Source organism: Sinocyclocheilus rhinocerous, unplaced genomic scaffold (genome assembly GCF_001515625.1).
Source record: "Sinocyclocheilus rhinocerous isolate Xijiao unplaced genomic scaffold, SAMN03320098_v1.1 scaffold585, whole genome shotgun sequence".
In the NCBI taxonomy this organism is placed as follows: Eukaryota; Metazoa; Chordata; class Actinopteri; order Cypriniformes; family Cyprinidae; genus Sinocyclocheilus; species Sinocyclocheilus rhinocerous.
The window spans coordinates 1,738,348-1,757,142 of NW_015630024.1; the positions used below are offsets into that span (position 1 = coordinate 1,738,348).

An 18,795-nucleotide genomic window follows, 5' to 3' on the forward strand; every position below is an offset into this window, starting at 1 on the left:
ATATATACGGTTCTTATTCTGATAAATAGAAAGTTAAAAAGAACAGCATATATTTGAAACTGATATTTTTGTAAAATTATAAAGTCTTTTCTTTCACTTTTCGATTAATTGAATGCTTCCTTGATAAATAAATGTATTAATTTGTGCAAAACAATAGTGTATCCTTAAAAAAATATACTAGCATTATCGTCGTAATAAAATAAATAAAATGACAAAGATTCAAAAAACTTGCACTGTTTAAAATAAATACCATATTAATATATTAATTTTAAATCTTAAAATAAAAAAATTAATATTAAAAATAAAATGTTATTCCTGTTATGGCAAAGCTGAATTTTCAGCAGCCATTACTCCAGTCTTCAGTGTCACGTGATCCTTCAGAAATCATTCTAATATGCTAATTAAAATTTTTATTATTATTTTTATTTAATATGATTTTATTATTATTATTAAAACAGTTGTGCTGCTTAATATTATTGTGGAAACTGTGATATATATGAAGAATTCAGGTGCAAAAGCCTCTAAATGCCATTTGAAATTTTCTTCTAAAATGAGCATTTTTCTCAGGCTCTCATGTGTAGGTTCAGTAATTTCACTTTAATGGCAATGAATAGGTTCTTTTCATTGCCATTAAAATGAAATAACTGAACATAAACATAGGATCCCGAGAAAAATGCTCATTTTAGAAGAAAATTTCAGATGGCAGTCATGGCACTTAGAGGCTTTTGCATCTGAACTCTTCATATATATATATATATATATAAAAAATTAATATTAAAAATAAAATGTTATAGTAATAACAATAACTAACACTACTGTATTTTGGTAGAAATTACCAAATATTACTAATTTTACATTTTAATTTTTTAAATCTTTGTAACAGTAAATATAAAAGGTATAAAAAAAATCAAGAAATACACTAGTGAGCAAAAACGTTAGTGGCAGATTTTTATTCTATAACATGCACATTTTCTGAAGAGATATATAAAGATTAATGTAAATGCCTCCACCTTGGCATGTGTATTGAACAGCTCAAAGAGGGCCATGACCAGCTGCTCAACACCGATGTGACCATCGCGGTACTCCTGGATGTAGTAGCCCATGGTCTGCCTCTCTAGTTCGGTCAGCAGATGTCTGGCCTGTTCCTCCAGCATGGCCCTGCTCTGGTTCACCAAACTCGACAGAGTCACCTGAGATCCCGCCACACCTTTATAAAAGCCACCCTGAGCAGAATAGAGAAAAGAAGAAACGCAAATATTTCAAAAGAAGAAATTCAATATTAATACTAATATTCAAACACCTGTGGCTCATTGAGCCTCAAAGCACACATTAGAAATCTTTCAACATCACTGGATAAGCCTCTGGTTCATTACTGATATTCTAACTCTCATCTCCATGATGTCTCTTACCCTCTTCCCTATTTGCGCTCTCTCATGTTTCAGCCTCTCTCCTCGAGAGCAGCTTTTCCTTTAATTAGTCTCCTAATCAAAAAGCACTGCTCCAGAATCAACATGATCATCGATCAGTGTTACGCTCAGCCTAGAAATGGCATGCTCTCCAAGCAAAGGATGATACCAAAACACTCCAACAAACCAATATGGAAAACTAGCTAGATAACTAACTTGCTTGCTACACACCGACCCATTAGATGGGTTTGATGTACACTTTAGATCGATCAGTGGTGTATCGCATGCCTTAAATTCATTTCATCTACTTATGTCTGCTTGAACAGCCTATTGACTGTCGCTGGGTGGAGATGCATGTTTGTCGGCAGTCTGGTTTGCAGGTGCAGTCGAGCAGCACTAGTGTCTATGTTATCTAACCGTTAAGAGACACAAGGCTTTGAACTGAGCTCGATCAATACAGACAGAGACAGTGGTTGAGGTGAGTGAATGCTGATCAAGCCTGAACTATTCTTGCACTTATTCTTTTCTTTCTCTTTAGAACAAAGTCTGTTTTGTGTTTAAACGCAGCAAGTTAGATAAGCTCAATCGTGCAGCACTCCCACAGGAACTAATGCATTTCCGTTGCATCAAATGACAGACCATTTATTTTCATAGTATTTTGGAGGAAAATTCCCTGACCGGTTTGACCCATGAGGCTAATGTCCTTTCCTGGACATTGAAGAATAACTAGTCGAGAAAGTTGCTGTTCTTGCAAACCCAAGGTAGAGACTTAAAGAACGTAATTAAGAACAAAACTGGCATAGTGATCAAATACCTAGGAAATTATTGAATGTAATACAATACAATTTGTGTAAGTTCAAAAAAAAAAAAATGCTGTCCTGACCTAATACATTACTCTCACCAGGGCCAGAGTCTATAGACTATAATTTATGCCATCCATTTACTTTATTTCCACTTTCTCTTCTGAAAACCCAGTGATTTCACATAAATTCCCTAAGTTAGAACCTCATGAGGTCGCTGTGCTGTTGAACTCAAATTCATCCTCTCCCAGAGAATGAACTGTTTCTGAAACACTGCTGAGGCCAACCACTGCAGCCGAGATTCATTATACATATATGAATATAATTAATATATATTCACATACATATATAAAGTTTGGGTCAGTAAGATTTTTTTGAACATAAATTTACCATTTAGAATGGTAGGATTTCTATATGTTTTTAAAAGAATGCTTATCAAGGCCACATTTATTTGATCAAAAATACAGTGAAAAAGTAATATTGTGAAATATTATTACAATTTAAAATAACTGTTTTCTGTTTGAGTATATTTTAATTTATATCTGAATTTTTAGAAGCCATTACTCCAGTCTGAGAAATCATTCTCATATGCTGATTTGGTGCTTAAGAAAAATGTCTTACTATTTTCAATGCTGAAAACGTCTTCATAATTTTGTGAAAATGTATTACATTTTTGCTGAATTCCTTGATGAATAGAAAGTTCAAAAGCACAGCGGTTATTTGAAATAGATTTCTTTGTGGTAACAGTGTAAATTCTAACTGTCACTTTTGATAAACCTAATGCATCCTTGCTGAATAAAAGAATTTCTTCTTACTGACCCCCAAACTTTTGAACGGTAGTATATATATAGTAGCTATAAGACTTCTTCAGATGAGAACACAAGTGTCTCTGTCTAGTTTGATGGTGAGAGGTTCAAAAGCCCTGCCCTCCACAGCACTCTGGGATATCAGCTCCACTGCTCAATTACAAAAAGCAAAGCTCGAGCAGAATCTCTCCAACAAAAGATGATCAATAAAACTAGCAAGAAAAATGTGAGGTTTTATAATTCCTTAAGAATGATAGCGGCCAAGATGGGATCGATCATGCGCGATCTGTAGTGTTACAACCTTTATGGTTACCCATTATGACATCACTCGACTGACAGCCTCTTTAATCACAGGAACACATAATTGCTGATCAATATCATAACTTTAGGACAGCACAATCAGAACAAGTGTTTTGTCCGCCAGAACCGTGTCGTGAGACTCAGAGAGCAGAAACTGCAGCCGTGTCCCCACACATCACACCCCAGTGAATTTGAATAGGGCTTGAATGAGACAATTTATCCCTAGATTGAGCTTTATCTAAAAGGAACTTGAGATAACTCACCTCTAAAAAGAGCGGAAAGGCATTTTCTCTCAAATAAAATAGAATGCAAATATAAAAATAATAAAATAAAGTGTCCTATAGGGGATATGCTTCTGGACTGAAAGAAGGCTTGTCCTTGGAAGAAGTTAAGCAAAGTGAAGGTCAGGAAAGTGTAGAGTAATTCATCCTGAAGTGGGACTTACAGTAATATTATTAAAATATAAAATAATATAATAATATAAAATGGTGACCGTGATTTCACAAAGTACAACATGTTCCTAGATCAACATCCTTGTTGATCCTGGAACAACATTCCAATCAACCAATCAGAATTGAGGGATAACTTTTCAGGAAATATCTGTTTTAGGCTTACGATCAGGGTTAGGTGCTTCTACACCCTTGTTAATCAGCTATCATTCCACAATGATTTTAGGAATAAATTATGGGTAAGGTTAGGTTTAGGGGTAGGGATTGGGTTTAGTCTATATTTTTGGACAGTAATGTTGATCCAGGATAAACAAAAGATGTTGATCCAGGAACATGTCTTACTCACGGCGACCATATAAAATAATCAACACAACCAAAAACACTGAGATAGATGGATAAAATTATATAACAGACAGACAGACAGATAGACAGATAGATAGAATGACAACAATAGATAGATAGATAGATAGATATATAGATAGATAGATAGATAGAATGACAACAATAGATAGATAGATAGAATGACAACGATAGATAGATAGATAGATAGATAGATAGATAGATAGATAGAATGACAACAATAGATAGATAGATAGATAGATAGATAGAATGACAACGATAGATAGATAGATAGAATGACAACAATAGATAGATAGATAGATAGATAGAATGACAACAATAGATAGATAGATAGAGAGATAGAATGACAACAATAGATAGATAGATAGATAGATAGATAGATAGAGAGATAAATAGATCTCCTTATTGTTATATTCATCAAAGAATGGCTAAAACTGCTTTCTAAAACATGACTATTTTAAAGTCATTCTGTTCCATCAAAATGATGTAAAAACTATTTAATCTCACTCCTGCTGTCACATTACCTCTAACTGCTAAAACATAAGGCCACTGAGCAATAAATTAAATAATTAGATGATCAAGATCAGTGTCACCTTGGTTAGACGTTAATTAAAATGACAAATGTTTGGGATCGGGAGCTGCTGTCGGTTAAAGCTCTATCTGTCTCATTATCAGAGTTTTAATATGCAAACCGACGACATGGAGAGAATGACTAAGCTTTATAACAAGGCACACCATCTCGGCTCTCAGACAATATTACCGTTCCGGCCTGACTATGGCCCATGTCGAAATTGGAGCTTCATTTCTCCCTCTTGAGCTACATTAAGTCCTGCGCTTCGAAGAGCACGTCTCTCCCGAAGAGATGATAGATTTTTACACCTCTTTTTAGAACAGTGGCAGAGCGGAGCACTCAATAGATGTCCTAAAGGCACACCGGAGATAAGCTCTCACAGATAAGCAAGCTTTCTTGTATATAGACCAAACCAAACATAAAAAAACAGCCTGTCAAACCATGTGTCAGTAGAAGTTCACACAAATCTTAAAACGATCTCATTTGGATTAAGGAAAAATGCACTTTACAGCCCCTTGAAGAATTATCTCGACCTTGAAGTGCATCGTTTTTTATTGTGAAAAACTTTACTCGTTTAATGTGTAGACACAACTATAATATCAGAAATTTTATTAATAAATATGTTTTTTTATAGATATACACACATGTATATATATATTATAAAAACATTAATCAATACATAAAATCAAGTCTGAAGCAGGACTTTCCATTTGGATAAACAACAGGAACCAAAAAAGGGGAAAAAACAAACAAACAGTAGTGGTGTATAAATTATGTCACCTTTCACCTTTAAGTGTCATATTGCAGATGGGACTGGAGGGATTTGTCAAGGGACCCTCCAGTCACATTTTCAGAAATGTTCAATCTTTTGATGTTTGATTGTGCTTTGTTTACTTCGCTAGTGCCATTGTGCTAGACCCCAGAGGGCCACCGTAGTTCTTGTCTTAAAAGGGCAATGTCAATTTGGAGAATTCAATTAGCTTCGAAATGAGGGCAGCTGAAATGGGTTTGAACTGCAATGAGTTGGCAAAGAGGGGGTTGGCATCAAACAACGTGAGTCTCGCTTGGGATATAGAGAGATTTCACATCAGGCAATGGAAATAAGTGCCTTACTCAGCGAAGACTCGACAAGGTCACACAGCGAGGAATTCTGGCCTGCAAATAAGCAAAAAACTTCACACAACTACAGAAAACTTCTGAGGCAGAGTAATTGTAATATTGCAGAAGTTCTCCTATATGACTGGAACAGATCCCAGTTGTGACCCTACGTTATGTGACTCTGTTTTTGTATTTTGTGAACACTGTGAGTGTTAAACTAGGCGGAAAGCGTAAAATACAGCCAGACGTGAACCCACTCTCAAATATCTGAATCAGAAATTAGTTTCAGCTGCAGTAAATGCAACAGATTCTGGTCTGTTGAATGTGTGATACAGTTTCTGAAAAGTAATAACAAACCAAAACATCATCATTTTCTGTGTTTGCCCCCCATACAAGTTTAACTTGCTCCTACCTGACCTACAATTAATCAAAGCACCCCTCACTGAGCGTCGCACAATTACTTTTCCAATTATTAATTGTCTGCAGGGAGCTTTAAATGTATACTGATGAAAACATAATGAAGCATTTATGTGATTATCAATTTATACGCCTGGGTCGTTCTGCAGGCAAACGCTGGAAAATCTTCTTAGGGAACTGAAAGACTAAAAAAGTATTTGCTATATAACCACAAAAATATTGCTTCTGTTAAGCAATGCATGTTTGTTGCGACATGCATTTTTACTGCAGCTACTGTGATGATTTCATGAGTTAAAATATTAACTGTTATTTCATAGGAATTGCATAACGTATGTGTATCCACATACAATTACACGCTTATGTCTACATATCAGGAGTGATTTATGACTGACTGTGCCTTTCTCACACAAACTGATGTATGTAACTTATCAATGTCCTCCGAAGCATCGTAGAGCTGCGAGTCTTTGGAATACAAAGTGAGTACTGCAAAAGCTCATAGCCCACAGACATGAGCCCAGACACTTCATCTAACCGTGTCCTTCAGCCTGTCATTCCCACTGTATGCAATAATCAGCCCAGTCGTAATAAGTTAGAGCTCACGCACTGCCCAGGCTTTATTGGAATCCGTTGTTTTGTGCATAAACCTCGGCTTACAGAGGAGGACCTTGTAAAACCCTGATCAACGGGTGGGTCACCTTGCTGTTTTTATTCCTCTTCACAATCTCACCGCCTCTGTCTTATCCTATCCTGTCTTTTTATGTCTTCTATTCTTGGACTCTCTTCTATCCATATTTTTTCATTTTTCATAAGAGTTTTTCCTGTTATGAAGACCATTTTCTTCATTTCTCTAACATAAATCTTGAAGGGATAATTCACTCAGAAATGAAAGTTGTGTCTTCATTTCTCGTTTTGGTTGCTATTATTTTGGTTACCAAATATTTTAAAACATTTCTCAAAATATCTCCTTTTATGTTCCACAGAAGACATAAAGTCATATAGGTTTTGGAACGACATGAGGTTGAGTAATTGATGACAATTCTATTTTTTTGTATGTATATGTATGTGTGTGCATATGTATATTTTATTATTATTTGTTGTAGTATTATTGAATATGTTTTGAATATTTGTTTTTTTTTCTTGCAATTTTATCTTACAATGTACTTTCTGCATTAATTCAATATTAGTATTGCTAAGCAGAAAAGTCAGTAAGCTTCAACTCAACTTAGCTCTTTTGGGTAAACTATTCTTTTAATATATTTCATAATTATTACACTGACAATTTTTATAGAAGAAAATTCTATTAGTTTGTTTCCACTTAACAAAAAGTGATAATTGTAAATAAATTCACTAATATTTTTTGCTGCGCCCCCAGATGCTGCTCTAATTAAACAGGCAATTTACTAAAATCTATTCCAGGTGTTCCTTAATTTTGTCCTTTCCCCAGGAGGTTTAAACAAAACATGTTTTATTAAGAATATTTTTTAATTGATAAACAATTTATTTGTGTCCCCAATTTATACGTCTTTTGTAAATCCTTTTTTTTTTGCCCTTAACTAACAAAAACAGTTCACTATTGACTTTGTCCTCCTGAAAGTAACATCATTTTTGATTCAAAAGCAACAGAAAAAATTATAGAAATAAAGTATAATATAGTTTTAAAATTAACTATATTAAAAGTACTGTAACATATTCTCAATCTGTAATTGCCAATGACTAACTTTAATCAAGTTAATAATAAGTTTAAGTACCTGATCTTGATCAAAACACGTCTGAAAGTGTGGTATTATGCTATTATATTATAAATTCTTATATTACACAAGCATATTCATTTTCTAAAAGTCGTAGTTCAAAAGGTACCGCATAATAGATTGACCATTCTATTATTTCCTGTTCTCTCATTTATTACAATATAGCTCTACACCAGTCACACACACACACACACACACACACACACAGTGATGGTAAGAATGTTAAGTGCATGTGTCTTTTTTTGCGGAAACCAGTCTGAATACAGATCACCTTGGATACCATATGCCCGAGGGATCAAAGCCTCTTGGCAGCGTCTACCTGACACTCTCTTTACCCAGACCAAGACGATAATTTACAGCGATACCACCTTCCTCTTTCATCCCATTCTCTTCCATCTCTTGCCCTTCCTATGTCTTTCAGTTCTTCTGTTCTCCTCATTATGTCCGCAAACGTCCTCTTTCTTTCTAGCCACAGTACAGGAATTTGTTTTCTTTTTATTTATTATACAATTACCAAAAGCAAAAAAAGGCCTCTACAACTAGCTTGCTCTATTCTATCTGTTTTCTTTTTATTTATTATATAATAAAAAAAAAAACGTGTACTGCTTTAAGCTAACTGAGACTTGTCATAGCACTTGCATATCATTGCTCTTTTGTTGATTTTGATTGCTTCCATTGTCCTCATTTGTAAGTCGCTTTGGATAAAAGCATCTGCTAAATGACTAAATGTAAATGTAACATTTATTTGTTTACATTTAAATTGAATTTGGAATCATCTGACAGCTTTAATTAAGATAAATGTACCGCATAGTGCAAATGACCATTATAGGTTCTTGTTAATGACAATAAAAAGGGGTACAACTATCCTAAATGGTCTAGAGCTCACCAGGATTTGCAGAGCACTCTTCAGAAATCACCTTAACTATCTTGCTCACTCTTTTAACACTGCTGAATCCAAACGGTGAAGAACATTTTGTTCAAATATAGAAACACGGTACTCACCTTTGCTGATGTTGATGCTGACGCTCCCTGGTCCAGAGAGAGGCTGTGTGAGAGAGGTAAACATGGAGAAATCAAAACAATATACATGCTCTACAACCTCCTCAAACATCCACATATAGATGTAGAATCATACAGAGACACTGACACACTGCCATGTATGAAAGTGATCTAGTTTCTGGTTCTAGATTTAGGCATTTGATCAGGTCTAGATGCTTTTCTCAGGTCTAAGGGGAAATTATGGTCCATTGCTTTGGACTGACAATGTTTTGATAAAATACAATCCCATTTAATAGTTTGAGGTTATTAAATTTTTTTTTTAAGAAATGAATTAGAAATTTTATTCAGGAAGAAGCATTAAAGGCATTACAATGATTAAAAACATTATATTGACAATAAAACTTTTAAACATTTCTATTTGAAATGCTATTCTTTGAAATGTTCTATTAATCCTGAAAGAAAAAATTTACAGTTTCCACAAAAATATTAAGCAACACAACTATTTTCAACATTGACAATAAGAAAAAAAAAAATATTGAGCACCAAATAAGCATATTAGAATGATTTCTGTAAGATTTAGTGACTCTAAAGACTGGAGTAATGGCTGCTGAATAAATGTAATTTTTTTTATATAAAATAATTTTTCAAATAAATGCAGCCTTGATGAGCATACAAGACTTCATTCAAAAACCGTAAAAAAAAATTAGACCCTAAACTTTCGAAAGGTGGAGTTAAATTCTCATATATTCCTATATATTACATTACCACAGCTGAATGGCCAATCGCTGCATTCTCTGGTCAAAATCATTTGTATAATGATCACTAAACTGTATAACTGAAGTTTGTGACAACAGCTTTCCAACATAGCTGTGCTTCACGTCTCTCGTATTACTCCGCAACTGTTTTGCAGTCATATCAAGAACAGCTATTTATCAAATTGTCAATTTGGTCAGTAACAATGATAGGTACAAACACTTCCCGGTACCAGTTCTGTCCTTGGCTTTGACTTGAGCTTGTACCCCAGACCACCAGGAGCTTGATAATCAGCTTTTTTTTAATTTATTTTTTTATAAAATGCCACCTTGCATTTTTCCCATGGCATGACACCAGAGCACCCGGCTCACCTCATCAGCTAACCTCCATTAAAGAGAAGGTCCAGAGAACTGGCACAAGACACACCTGAGCTGCTTTATTATCCCGTTAGTGTGCTGTGCACACACTCACAGGTTCATATTCTCCAACAACAGGCCGTGAAAGACCAGCAGTGTCTGGAATAATCCCATGAACAGGCTCCTTAATTTACAGTTCTCCAAATGCGAGCGGCCCGGGGGTTTGGAAAGAAGCTGAATTAAATAATTAAAACGCAGCTATCGTTTAATCTGCTCTTAAAACAGTAAACTAAACTAAGCCTGGAAGCATCACCTCAGTCCTAATTAAATTACTGTGTCTGAACTGTACAGTACATTTTTATTTTATTAAACAAGAACATTAAGTCGCAGCACCAAGGCATGACTTGGTCTGTATTTAAGAACAAATTAACAAATCAGCATACTATTTGTCTTAGATGAAATATTAGTATTGCTTAATGTACAATAGAAGGTGCTAGAATTTTAGATACTTCTAGAAATGTATATTTGGCAAAAGTTTACTTAAAATATGTACGGTACGGATATTTTTGTGCTTTCATACTTCATCCCTGCTGGATGTTGGACACCAACAAAACTGTCAGTAAATGACATGGCAAGAGCTGGTTAATCTAGTTGGTGACCGTGGATATCATTTTTTTTTTACACTGCACCATTAAAGGAATAGTTCACTCAAAAATGAAAATTTTCTGAAAATGTAGGTCATCCAAGATGTAGAGGAGTTTGTTTCTTCATCAGAAAAGGTTTGGAAGGTTTAGAAATTTAGCATTACATCGTTTGCTCACTAAAGAATCCTCTGCAGTGAATGGGTGCCGTCAGAATGAGAGACCAAACAGCTGATAAAACCATCACAATAATCCACAAGTAATCCACATGAATCCAGTCCATCAATTAACATCTTGTGAAGTGAAAAGCTGCATGTTTGTAATAAACATATCCATCATAAAGACATTTCTAACTTCAAACCGTTACTTCTGGCCAAAAAAATGAGTTGCCTATCCAAAATAGTTATCTCATTTTAATCAGGAGAGAAGCACTTTCTACAAGCAAAAACTGTTCTAAATAAATATGTTGGTGGATTTTGATGTGGGAGGCCAACAGGTATGGACTTTTTCACTGGAAAAAGCATTATTACGGATTATGGACTATATTTTGGCCAGAAGTTAAGTTTTAAAAGATAAAACGCCATAATGGTGCAGTTCTTTCTTAACAATTATGCAGCTTTCAGTACACAAGATGTTAATTGATGGACTGGAGTGGTGTGGATTACTTGTGGATTATTGTGATGTTTTTTTATCAGTTGTTTCTGATGGCACCCATTCACTGCAGTGGATCCTTAGGTGAGCAAGTGATGTAATGCTAAAATTCCCTAAATCTGTTCTGATGAAAAAACAACAACAACAACTTATCAACATCTTGGATGGCCTGAGGGTAAGCAATGCAGTCTGACAAATCAGACTTAGCAAAGCAAAAATGATCTTGCAACATTTTTCAGCCTTTTGGCTGATATATATTCAAAAACACTGAGGAACGAAACCAGTTACTAGCTTTCCCATCTATGCACATGACTCCTTTATCCCTCTCACTTTCCTTGTTTCCTCACATTCCCATCACCGCGTCACTCACCCCGTGACACTGCTGCTGGCCGAGCTGTCTGTAATCTGCGAGCTTGTGATCCACTTTGTCTCGCCCACTACGGTGCGGGCATGCGGCAGTCGCCCGACATCCTTCACTGTCATCATCAGGTGGTGTGAAGACTTCAGCACTCGTACGGCCTCATCGTGTGGGATGCTGAGGAAACTCCGGCCATTAACCTCCAGGATCTGATCGCCGACCTGTGGAGATGATGGAGCAGAGAGAGGAGAAGGTGGGTGGGCTGGTGGTGGCAGAGCAGGGCAGGAGGTAAAGGGGGGTTGTGATGAGGCCGGAGACGGAGCAGTCTGGACATCCAGAGGTCGAACATGGTAGAGTGGTGTGGTCAGGTTAAATTTGTGGAACAGCAGAGAAGGTTTTGATCAGATAAACAGAAAGTCAAAATTATGACAACTTACTGAAAGGAACGCACCCATAGACAAACACATTTTAAATATTCATGCCCACCTTATAAATAGAATTTAAAAAGAGCACAAGTAAAATACACTTGCACAAAATATGCCTCCTCCAAAATAATAGCTGATTCTGCACGGCACATATAGCCTAAATTTTCCAAATGTTTTCCCAAATTCCATTCTGTTTTGTTTTTGTTAATTAAAACTATTGAAAAAAATGTATTTTCATTGACTGAAATAAAGCTAAAATATTATTTGATAGAATATTATTTTGCAAATATGATTTATTCCGAAGCAATATTCTCATCAGTTTTCTATCAGCTGTGACATAAATATCTGCACATTTTTATATTTTATCCAAGGGCATTTTTTTTTTACCTATAGAGAGGGCATTTTCCCACTAATCTCATTATACTTTCATTTCAAATTCTTACATTTGATCTATAAATTCAGTTATAATAATGATTGTTATTATCTATACGTTATCAAATTAAATCATTTACACTGAAATAAATAATATTATGAAATTCTTAAAAACATTTTTTTTTTGAATATACAAACAAGAAATGATGGTGGAAATGATACTTTTCAATGAAATTAAAACGCCAGTAGGTGCCTAAAATGTAAGTAACCTAATATTATTGTATTTGCTTATTGAACTGTTTATACAACTATTAAACAGTTGTAATGTTGAAAACGTGTGACGTTGCCTAACTAACTGTATTTTAAATATAACAACATTCCATTTTGAATTTTTACCTCAGTATGCTGCGTCTCTTAGTGTTACACGTTTTGATTTCTCCTGGAGAGGCTGTGTGAGCCTCGCCTCAGCAGCGCAACCTTATTCCGTCAATAGATGCATTATATACAGCTATATCCACTATTCGCCACTTACTCTAAATGTAATAAAATCAGAATAATACTTGCATTTTGGTGTTTACATAGTTATTTTTGGTTACTTGTCTGGCGTTAATGAAGGGTTAATGTCGAGCCCTGGAGTCTATGTGCCGGGGACGGCCCCGGCCTAATTTAAACCCTGCAAATAATACTAAAATATTGTTTTTTCCCCAAGGACCCCAAACATCATGGTCCTTGCAAAGGCCCCTTCCTAAAATATAGAGTAGCTAAATATTTTCATGTCAAATAAATAAACAAACAAACAAATAAATAAATAATATGAAAAAGGCAATATTTGGCTTCAACAAAAATATCTGATTTATAAAGGACAGAACGATTACAAAATATCAGCAAAAAAAAAAAAACACTCATGATATCTCATGACATCATAATCTCATGATATACTGTACCAGCTTTTAGAGAGCAGAATGAAAAATTAAATGGTAACAATGTAAATAATTTTTTTAAACACTGCATGAAACATTTACTCAATTTAATCTTAACATATTAACATTATAATATACTATTCTTAAAAAACACATTGTAATATCATTTAAATCTTTTTTTCTCTCAAATTACATTAAATTTAAATACATCTACTGCATGGTTTTCCTTGCCTTTAACCTGCAAACTGAATAAAAATACTGGACAAAAAAAAAAGAAAAAGAAAGAGAACATTTTGCCTCCTTATTTCAGTCCACCACATGCCACTGAAAAAGATTCAGTTTAGATGGCAAAGCATGTAGTCCTGCTTTTACTGTAAATGTAATACGTCTTAAATCAATCGCTTCATTTCTCAGTATTGGATGAGAAACTGAAGAGATGCCAAAAAAGAGACATGCTGTAGTTTTAGTGCTACAAACATGGTACATTTCATCTGGATGGTTCTGACAGTCTCCTCATCTCATCCATTCATCCTCCCACTCGTTGATCTGCTCTTTATCTTTTTCCCATGCTCCTTCTGCTTGTCACTCATTTATCTCACTCATTGTTTCTTCTTTTGTCAGTCCAGCTCTGAGTAAAATATTTCTATTTTGAAGCTCTTACTCTGGGATTAACTCGTCACAACAGCAAACTGGCTCCATTTCTCTTTATCTTGCTCTTGTTCTGTTTTCATCACTATCTCTCAGTTTCATCCCAGCTCTCTTTATGGATCAATACCGGCCTGCCCCTCTGCCCGCCCAAAGGCGCTTGAGGGTAATTAAAGAGGCTTTGCAGTAGTCATGATATTAATAAATTATGGTGTTGATCAATTTGGACGCAATACAGCTTTGTTTTTCCAATGAACACAAGAGATGTATTTGAAATCGATGCGGCAGATACAAGGCTCTTGCTTTCCCTAGCGAAACAGCCGATCATTAGCTCAGGTTTATCTCCCGGCATTTCTTTTCAGTGTATCACTCCAGAGTGTTCAAACGCTGTGAGACACCAGATACGGTTATTACAGGAAACACATCAAACCACTGAGGAATGTGAGAGAGAACTCTTGAAAAGATTTTAAAGGAATAGATCACCAAAAAATTAAAGTCGTTCTCAACCTCTATGACTTCAAAACAGCCAAAAAGACAAATTTTCAAAAATGTCCAAGCTGCATTTTCCAAAAAAAAGTGCTATAAAACTTTTTTCTGTAAGTCAAAACGAGAAATTCTCAAAAATGTCCATGCTGCTTTTTAAAAAAAACAAACAAAAACAAAACAAAATAAAACAGTGCTATAAATGGCTATAAAATGGCAAAAATAGCATCATAAAAGTATTGTACATATTTATAAACTTGACTATAGAAGACCTGAAATATAGTGCACAAGTACTATGGACCATTGTTGTTAACTAAACCCAAACTTAAAACTATTAAAAACTGTTGCCAGTAATTGAAATAAAGCTGAAATTAAATTAAATATAAATATCAGGAAAAAAAGAGAAAACTTAGAAATGCTGGCTGGCCAACTAACTCAAATAAATAAGTTGAAGTTGAAGTACTAAAACTACTAAAGCCCTAAAAAATCTCAAATAAAAATAAAATAAAGATAAAATATACTAAATAGCTAATAAAAAAGAAATATATAGCTATATATGTTTTTAAAAACTAATAAAACTAGCAAAAGCACCTAAACCTCAAACAAAAATTACAATGAAAAATAAACAAAAATAACAACTAAAGTTATTGCATGATCAAGAACTGTAATCTAGATGTAATCCAAGTTGATTTAGACTTATCACCTAAAAAGCAAAGTGTGGCAACAAACAACAAACCAAAAAAATAAATAAATAAAGAAAAGAAAATTAATCATGAAATGCTATTTATTTAAATGTAAATCAAAAAGACCAAGAAATATGAAATTTGATTTGTAAGAGAGGAATATATAAATGTGTGTGTATGTGTATATATATATATATATATATATATATATGTGTGTGTGTGTGTGTGTGTGTGTATATACATCATCTGTCCTGACCTCTCATGACTTGGAATCATGTGGGGAGTATAATCATGACAGGATGAAGATGAATAATCCTCATGTTAACATTGCAGTTCAGCCTCTCCTCTCTCTCTCGCTCTTCTTTTCTTTCACATCACTCCATTATTTTTTCCCTTTAACTGCATTTTGCACTCCCTGTCAGTGAAGGAACGACAGCATTTTGTAGCTGCGAAGCAACCGGCAGTCATTCGTTTTCAACGAGCAATGTCGATTTTTAACAACATGAGAGACAACTTAATGCAAATGAGCAGCGCCGTGATGCTGCGACTACCAATGGGAGTACAGACAGTCGACTAAAAAGTTGAGCAGTCGACAAGAAGCCAACAGCGAAGACTGGGAGGCCTCCAGAGATTTCACTGCTGTCAGTGCAAATGCCCTTGAGAGTGAATGAGGAAAGTGCTTGGCATTTGGAAGAACGCCTGCCCCGACCACGGCATCCCTGACATTTCTCTCTTTCCTGATGGAGGAGGAAGAAAATGATGGAAGAGAAGACGGATGAGAAATTGGCTTGGCTGCTAGTTTTCCCCAAATGGCTCCAATATACGGACAGCAATCAGAAACAGTGGCTAATGCACAAATCCAGGTCTGTGAGAGGAATAACATCTGCTCTACTGTTACATCAAACGTCAGAGCATAGTGCATCACTCATTCTTCATTTAGCAAAGTAGTTTAGAGGTTGCAGCTGTAAGCCAAATACAATACTATAAATTTCTATCTTTACACACTCACTTTGTCACCTGCAAGGTTGCTGTTGTGCATTTGGCAAGGCAAGGCAAGGCAAGTTTATTTGTATAGCACATTTCATACACAATGGTAATTCAAAGTGCTTTACATAAAAGAAAAGAAAATTAGTGTGACAATCAGTTTCGGCTTGTTCCTCTACACTTGGTATAAACTGTTGAGATTGACTAGGTTCATGGGACTCACTCATTTAAGTTTGTTATTTTAATACTAGTTTCAAAAGAACTTGAAATTGCTTTAGATGCCCCATCCCTTCATTCATTCATCATTGTACTTAATGGCTGTTTAAGACTTATGGCTACACCAAGAGTACTTAAAGTTTGAGTATTACTAACTCACAGTGACAGGAGCAGCCATGCAGACAGACCCACCCAGAGTCCAGACACTTCTTCCGTGAAACTACCGTATTTGTTAATCACACAGAGGCGTGACCATTTCAAAATAGATTACAAATGTGCAAAAGTAGTCACGTTCACAGTCTAAAAGGCTTTTATTAGTCCGGAGGGATTTTTCTTATGATGAACAGCCTCCTCCTCTGAAAGACTGCCTATGGGTATCAGTCTGTGGATATGGCTATATGCTTTCTGGTTAAGGTAGAAAAAGATCAAAAGAGCTGAAAACTTGCAACTGTCCCTAAATATCACAGTGAAAGTGTACGATTCCCCTGAGCAAACGTTTCCACAGCAAATTACTTTCTTCTCAACTCCTCAAGGACCAAAGTGAATTGGCTTAATGTGACGCAGGGTGGACAGCTGAATAGAGAGGGAACTGGCACTCAATATGACTGATAAGAATCATGACAGCTTTAAAAAGTATGAGCTATAAAATATTATTAAGCTGAAAAGCACGTTGGGCAAAGGTGAAGGGACATCTGACTGCAGATCACAGACATTCAAGCAATTCTGTGTGTCATTTGCAAGTACAAGAAAGCACTACTTTATAAGAGTCTCTAACGTTTTGTGATTATTTTCAAGGAATCTGACAGGGCAATCATTTGATTTTCACTTAAAAATCAGCTTCCGGCATATAAAATGAAATAAAATAATAAAAAATAAAAGAAAACAACAGTTTTAAAAAAAATTTAACTTTCAACTCTTTTGAAAATAAAATAAAATAAATAAAATTTACAGTTTAAAAATGCAGCTTATCAGGATGGGAATGGTGGATTTCTTCTTTTGAAAATAAAATAAAAAAATGAAAAAAATAAATAAATAAAATGAAATGAAATCAAATTAACTTTACAGTTTAAAAATGCAACTTATCAGGAACACTGTTAGAAATCGCTGTAGATTTAGCAGCACAATACTGTAAAAACCTACAGTACAATACCACATTTATCCATTACAGTAAAATACTGTAATTTATATTGCATTCTGTGTAATTTTGACTTGGCGGGAATATTTTACAGTATATTTTAGTGTTGCTGTAACCTTGCTGTAGCCTGACTGTAATAAATTGCTGTAAATAGCGTCACCTGACGTCACATCACAGACAACACAGCTGCTGCTGACCGGAGAGAGAAGCAGAATGGAGGATTTATGCAAGTTCGGAAAGTTATTTTGATTATTATATGTTTTTATTCTAGCGTACATGATTTTTAGTGTATCATGAAACCGCAAGTTTAGCCAGTGAACGTTATAATCTCTTCACTTGCTATGTAAATATGTGGTTTGGGGTCAGAGATATTGGTAAGGTTACCAGGTTATTAACTATTTAGGCGGGAGACCAGTTCTGTAGCATGGTGATTGATAAAAATGATTATGATAATAATGGTAAATTATTTTTATCAGTTATTAATGATCTATCAGACAACAAAGACAAGTAAAATGCATGCCAAAATCTTCAGCAATGTCAAGCATAATATGATTTTTTTAATAACTTTGATGTATTGTTGGAGTGTATGAAATGCACATGTAACGTTATAGGCAACATTCTGGGAAGGACACTGCTGTCAAAAGGCAGTTTTTTTGTAAGTATTATTTAAATTAATTTAATTTTTATTTACAGCTGAAGTCAAAAGTTTACATACACCTTGCAGAATCTGCAAAATGTTAATTATTTTACCAAAATAAGAGGGATCATACAAAATGCATGTTATTGATTATTTAGCACTGACCTGAATAAGATATTTCACATAAAAGATGTTTACATATACTCCACAAGAGAAAATAATTTGTTGAATAATTTGAGAATAATAATAATTAATATTAATAAAATAATATTGAATTTATAAAAATGACCCTGTTCAAAAGTTTACATACACTTGATTCTTAATAAAAACTTAAAAACTTTTGAATTCAACTGTATTTATTTATTTTTCATCTATGCTACAGAACTTTCATTCACTATTTTCCTCATGCTGTCTGTTCATCTTTATTGGTGATGTGGATAACAGGTTTTGTCTTTGTGTGTGTGTTTCATGACTGTGTTTCAGTTTCACCACTGATGGGAAGAAATGTACTGGCAGACAGGGAGTGAGCAGAAGATCAGGACAGTGGTGCAGAGTGATGGCCATCAACCCTGCATGTCAACA

General features: G+C 34.8%; 1 protein-coding gene across 1 annotated transcript in view; it reads right to left on the bottom strand.

Moving 5' to 3' along the window:
• Positions 1-18,795, bottom strand: part of LOC107739701 (whirlin) — a 105,259-nt gene that overhangs the window by 20,724 nt on the left and 65,740 nt on the right. Inside the window, exons 5-7 of the mRNA XM_016551899.1 lie at positions 11,726-11,934; positions 8,958-9,000; positions 1,011-1,223 (exon numbers count right to left, since the gene is read on the bottom strand). Coding sequence (XP_016407385.1) covers positions 1,011-1,223; positions 8,958-9,000; positions 11,726-11,934 — 465 coding nt within the window. The remainder of the gene's footprint in view (positions 1-1,010; positions 1,224-8,957; positions 9,001-11,725; positions 11,935-18,795) is intronic.